Source organism: Apis dorsata, unplaced genomic scaffold (assembly GCF_000469605.1).
Source record: "Apis dorsata unplaced genomic scaffold, Apis dorsata 1.3 scaffold_99, whole genome shotgun sequence".
NCBI lineage: Eukaryota > Metazoa > Arthropoda > Insecta > Hymenoptera > Apidae > Apis > Apis dorsata.
The window spans coordinates 2,020,924-2,027,225 of record NW_006263397.1 but is presented as its reverse complement, the minus strand read 5'-3'; the positions used below and the strand labels follow the sequence as shown (position 1 = coordinate 2,027,225).

General features: G+C 26.8%; 2 protein-coding genes across 5 annotated transcripts in view; one reads left to right on the top strand and one right to left on the bottom strand.

The window, feature by feature from the left end:
- The window catches only part of LOC102681015, an 18,108-nt gene that overhangs the window by 2,620 nt on the left and 9,186 nt on the right, over positions 1 to 6,302 (bottom strand). For 2 of the 4 annotated variants that reach the window (XR_004149902.1, XR_004149903.1), the window contains exon 8: positions 479 to 744. The exons of the other annotated variants lie outside the window; for them this stretch is intronic. The gene's annotated coding sequence lies outside the window, so the exon portion shown is untranslated. The remainder of the gene's footprint in view (positions 1 to 478; positions 745 to 6,302) is intronic. 4 annotated transcript variants of the gene reach the window in all.
- LOC102680885 (ubiquitin-conjugating enzyme E2 J1-like) overlaps positions 6,030 to 6,302 on the top strand; it is a 2,633-nt gene continuing 2,360 nt past the window's right edge. Inside the window, exon 1 of the mRNA XM_031508777.1 lies at positions 6,030 to 6,170. Within this exon, the coding sequence (XP_031364637.1) occupies positions 6,045 to 6,170 (126 nt within the window). The 5' untranslated portion in view covers positions 6,030 to 6,044. The remainder of the gene's footprint in view (positions 6,171 to 6,302) is intronic.

The following is a 6,302-nucleotide window of genomic DNA, read 5'->3' as shown; positions in this document are numbered from 1 at the left end:
ATATATATATATATATATATATATCTTCTCACTATGGATAAAAATATACAGTGAATAATATAATTCTATCTCTCTTTGCTACGAAGTTGTACTTATTCTTAATTGATTTACTTGTACAAAAGAAATGTGTTAAATAATAATAAAATACAATTATATATATATATATAAAATATACAGCTATAAATAAAAAATACATATAAATATATATAAATATTATACATATGATATAATGTTAATTAATTATTATGATTATTATCGCGGTCATCGTGAGATACGATTATTCTTACTTATTTGATTATTGTCATTATATGATTATTCTTATTATTATTATCATAATTATATCATTACTTCTATTAATTATTATCGTTATCGTTAACACCGATGTTACCGATGCTATATATTTAATATTCTCATATTGTCATTATCGAAACAAAAAAAAATATTTCAAAGTACATAAAAAGTGTGAGTGAGTGTTTACCAAGTGAAGATGAAAATAAAATAAAAATCGGAGATCTATTGGTAAAGTTAATATACATAATGTATATTATCTGTTACTGCTGTTCGATATTGTGATGGTCATTTCAGCTGCGTTACGACGAGGGTGACACGATAATGGTGATTCAGGATTATGTAACCAAAAATCCGCTTGTCCTCTTTTAAACTAAAACTCGACTTATCCATTTTTTGCTTGCACGATAATCACGTTTTCCTTGGTTATCCATTTCTTTTCCATTCTAGTTTTTTCTATTCTGCAAATAAAGAAATTCTTATATTTGTCTATAATAATAAAAAATATTAATTCGTTCAGTGTGTTTATCGTATCGTAAATTTTAATTCCGTCTGCTCGCGAGATTTTTAATGTTCAGTCATTTTTCAAGTGTAAACTTATGATGTTAAATATTTCTGTACACATCAATGGAACTTTTATTCTATTGATAAATTCGATTTCTATTGATTTAATTTGTATTATATTATATTATGTATTATGCATAAGAAATATTGTTCTAGTATTTCGCAAAACAATAATAAGACACAAAAGTAAAATAGAGAATACAGAAAGAATATAAATATCTTTTGAATGTGTAAAATCACAGAATAAGGATGAAAATGTACAGTTAAATAAGACATTTATGGCAATATCCTTTAATTAAGACATATATAGTGTCCAGCACAATTGCTATTCAACTTTTACCATTAATTATCGTTATTTCACATACAGTGTAGTGTACTTAATTGTTAGCGTTACCTAATTGCGCTCAAAAGAAAAAGATAAAAAAAAAACAAAGATGAAGAAAAAGAATACAAAATATGCTAGAACGATGAAATTATTATCGGGGCCCTTGTTTAACGAAGCGATTTTTTTATATCGAGTGGTAGTAAGGAGGTAATCAAAAAGCAATGCAAAACGATTAGAAAACAGGTGGACAGAGTTGATGATATGATTCCTGAACGCGAACCGTGTCCCAACGTACGTTTTTATGCAGTCGCCTCTTAAAACATATTGTACATATTTCTGCGGGCGTCTTAATCCTAATATATATCGTGTCGTAGAAATCTTTTTAGATAGGTTAAAGAAAAAGAAAAGAAAAGAAAGAAGGAAAAATAAAAAAATCAATGATCGATCGTCGATAAATCGTTGAAAACCTTATCGACTCGGCTCGGATCACCGTGGATCGATAACGATATTCCATACGTGCGTGATTCGTTATCGATCCGAAGAAAGGATTGATCCTGTGATAAAATATCAGAATTAATTGTTTGCTTCAATCTTTTTGCATGGATCAAAGTGCAATTTATAACTCTGTTTATGACATCAGGCAAATACAATTATAATAACGATTATAATTGTACAATTTATCGAAGAAACGCGATACAATCATACGCCGATCATTTTTGCATTATTTGATGAAAAGAGAAATGTATCGTTAAGAATAAGAATACAGGATCATCCTTGACGGTCGTATCCTTTTATCATTGCACGGAAAATACCGAATATCAATCGGGTCCTTTAGAAAAGGATATGATCATCATTTATGTTGCATCCGAACCGTCCTCGTTTTCATAATGACAAATCTACGTGTTCTTTGTCGCGATCAATGCATTTCCTTCTAATTGATCCTTAAATTCTATCGATAAAGTAAATAACGCTAATCCAACGAACTTATCGATTTACACTTTCGCGTTGTTTTTCTAAGATAATTAAAAAAAAAAAAAAGAATCGTTAAACAAAATCTAAAAAATGGACGAAGTGCATGCATTGGCGTAGCAAAGATCAATAGAAAAAAAAAAAGAAAAACGAGAACTGTATTATAATGTAGAAGCGTGTATATCGTTAAGCTTACGATTGGGATTGAACCCAAAGCCTTTCTCTTAGACTTATATGCGCATCCACTAAAACATCCTCTCGACTCCCGGATCGATTCTTTTTTTTTTCTTTTTTTTTTTGTCTCACAATTTAAGTTTCATCATTGTACGAAAAAGTACGGGTATAATAACATAACATGCATGTAATATGCATTAAATATATAACTTTAATACGCGATTTAACATTTACGATTATATTACATGCTGAATCGTATACATCACATTCAGAAAAAGTCAAAAGAGATCGAAAATCATGGATAACAGAATATATATCTTTTATTATATTATTGATTCTGAAAACATTTGCATTTTCTTAAAATCTAAAAAAAAAAAAAAAAAAAAAAAAAAAAATGTTTTCAAAAAAAAAAAATAATTATGTTTTTTGTAATGATTAAAAAAAAAAAAAAAAAAAAAAAATTTTTTCAAAAAAAAGAAAAAATTTTGTTTTTTGAAATGTTAAAAAAAAAAAAAAAAAAAAAAAATTTTTTCAAAAAAAAGAAAAAATTTTGTTTTTTGAAATGTTAAAAAAAAAAAAAAAAAAAAAAAAAGAAACAAAATGTTTTCAGAAAAAATGAATAATTATGTCTTTTGTAATGATTAAAAAAAATAAAGAAGAAAGAAAATTAAGTAAATAAAAAAAAGTATACATTACATTAACATGTAATATAACCGTATTCGATTTTTTAATAGCGTGTATAACTTTACAATTAGAAGTCGATCGAATGGGAAATCGAGCAGTGAAGAGTGGAGCGATCTCTTAGATTGTTACGAACTCGTTCGAAATACTTTTTGTCCCTCCGTGATATGAACAAGGAGAACAGCTAAACGAGGATTTTACCATTTTATCTACATTTTTCAAAGACACGCACTCTTTTTCTCTATCTCTCTTTATATCTCTTTCTATTTCTGTCTAATATTACTCCGCGATTTGTAGCGTCACCCGAAATCATATGCGTCGATGTTTAGTATCTAGATTTTCAATAAGAAGGAAGTCGAAGGAAAAGCAGAGCGATAAAAAAAATCGAAAGAATCTGCGATTGCATTATTAATTATCAAGGAACCACATGTAAACGCTTTAACAAAAAATACACATGAATTTTTAAGAATATAAAAAACCAAATACAATCTACACCGGAAATTTTACAGAGTTCCTTTTTTTTTTTTTTTACGTATGTATCTTCAAAAAATGAAATGTCTTCAAAATGATAATAATAATAATAATAATAACAATAATAATAATAATATTGTTTCAAAAAATATGATCAATTTTTTTTAAAACCTTTGTTAATTCTTCGAATTCTATCTGCCAAGAAAAGAAATCATCAAGATAAATATCTATCAATGTTCAGATACCTATCGAACCTTTTTCGATGATCGACAAGCAATACAATAGCCTCGTTGGCGCATACAACTCGATAAAATGGCGCATGTCGGGGAACAGAGTTTTGCGATGACTTATAAATGGTTATATACATGTATATACGCATAATATGTATACATACGAAGTTAAGTTACATGATTCTCATCTTTTTATATACATATATATATACACACACACACACACACACATATGCGTATACATACACATGTACACAATGAAAAAGAGCAAGGAAACGAATACATATAATAAGAGACACATAAGCCATAAATATATATATATATAATATATGGTATAATATATATAATGGATATTCAATCAAAAGAAACTTTTCCTATGTGAGGAAATTTTAATCTTGAAATTAGTATCTTTTCTCAAGAGGAAAAAGTTCTTGAACGAATCCGGATTTATACAATTTTGGTAAAAAAAAAAAAACAATAAAAAATGCAAGAAAATTTTGAATCTAACCTCATTCTTCGTAGTATCTGGCATGATGTGTCCATTTTGAAAGTTCAAGGAAGAAATTTTGCTATATAGCACTGAATCGTTCTTTACTTTGCCATGACGTTCGTTGCAATGACGAATCCGATCGATCGCAAGTGAAATCGCCTTTTTTCCCTAGAGATTAGTTGCTCTCGATATCGAACAACGATTTTCGATTACCGAACTTATCGATAAATTTACACGAAAAATTTCATATGGAACCATCATATTTTTTATTTTCAAGTTAATTTATTACAATTTCTTGTATAAATATATACATTAAATTATGAGAAAAAACTTCCATATATTTTAAATAAAATAAAATATTATACATATAAAATTATAACATATAAATTTAACATAAAACATAATACAATCGATCGAATTCGCCACTACTTTTATGTACCTGTTACGACTGATTATTCTGTATTATCGCTGCGGCAGTAAATATATACATATACATATAAAAATTTGTGCACGTGTGTGTATATATCTATATACCATACGATTACCATTATTTTGTAATTATCGTTAAATGTCATTGATTGCTTGCTAATCGCAATTTGTGATCCATAATCTTATATCGATAATCGTATGTACATATCGAGTTAACAAAGAAAAAAATAAAAAAATAAAAAAAATATGGAAAAATAAACGAAATTTTCGAGGTTAATAATTGAAATGTCCGAAGAAGAGCAGATATTGATCAGTTATTTGATCGATGTATTGTGGTTTTTTTCATTTCTCCCACATGTGCAAATAAAACTGCCTTCTGGAAAATGGGAAACAGTTAGTCAGACGAAATATTAGAAGAATAAATTGTAACGGAACAGGGGTAATTGCAAGAAATGTATCGTGATAAAAAGAGGTTGGACGAACGAAGAGAATGTCCAAAATCGCGATTTTAATCAATTTTTCTAGGGAAATCGTAGCCTTAGACTTCGTTTCTCTTGTTGGTTTTATGCAATGTTCGTTCGGCGGATATACTTATATATATATAGAATAAAAAAAAGAAACGCAATTAAAAAATAATTACGCAACAAACTAAAAAAAAAGTGTGTGATTAGCATACGATTTTGTGGTTATATCATATTTATTATGAAAATCATCAATTCATTGTTTCTGTATTTAATCGATTGATCAACGTAAATGCACTATCGATTCGACAAAATTGTAAAATGTAAACCTATAAAAGTGTATCCGTCGAGTTTGCACAAAACACTGCATGAGCTGTAATCGAACTTATATATATTTGCAGCATTTGAAGAATGGCATTCAACGATAAAATTGTACATACACACGTTTACTATTATCTATTTACTATTACGATAAATCTTATTCTTAACATCTTTGACTGTATGACTATCGTGATGAGAATAATTGTGGTAAAAGAATTGACAACAGAAACAACAGCAAAAATAACAAAAGAGAACTGTATTGCATATATTGTTTAGCGTTATTATAAACTCTATCCCTTCTTACAAGATAAGCATAATTATATTTGTTTATATATACATGACAAACATACGTATAGAAATATTACGATTATTATTATTATTATTACTATTATTATTACCATTACGATGATTATCATTATTATTAAATATGATTATCATCTATTATTATGATTATCAATAAATAAAAAAAGAAAAATATAAAGATATGACGGATAATTACTAAAAATTAAATGAAAGATCTTACTTATATATAATTATAAATACGTCATGATGACATATTCATAATGATTAATTATTACGATAACGTAATAACATTATTATTATTACTATTATAAATAACACCCTATTCCCATTTGTTGTGAATGTTTACGTTGTTTTATGATATTCAAAATATTCTAAAAATAAAGTCTATAATTTCCACGAATATCTGTGTTCTGTTTCTTTTTTTATTTTGCAAAAATAATAAATTTCAGGATTACACAATCAAGATAGTTTATATATTTATATTATTAATATTATATATATTTTCGATAAATTATAATTAAATATTATAGGTTAAATAAAAAATATAATTTATAATAATTTCAACATATTTAATGCTATTATCAATAATTAGACAA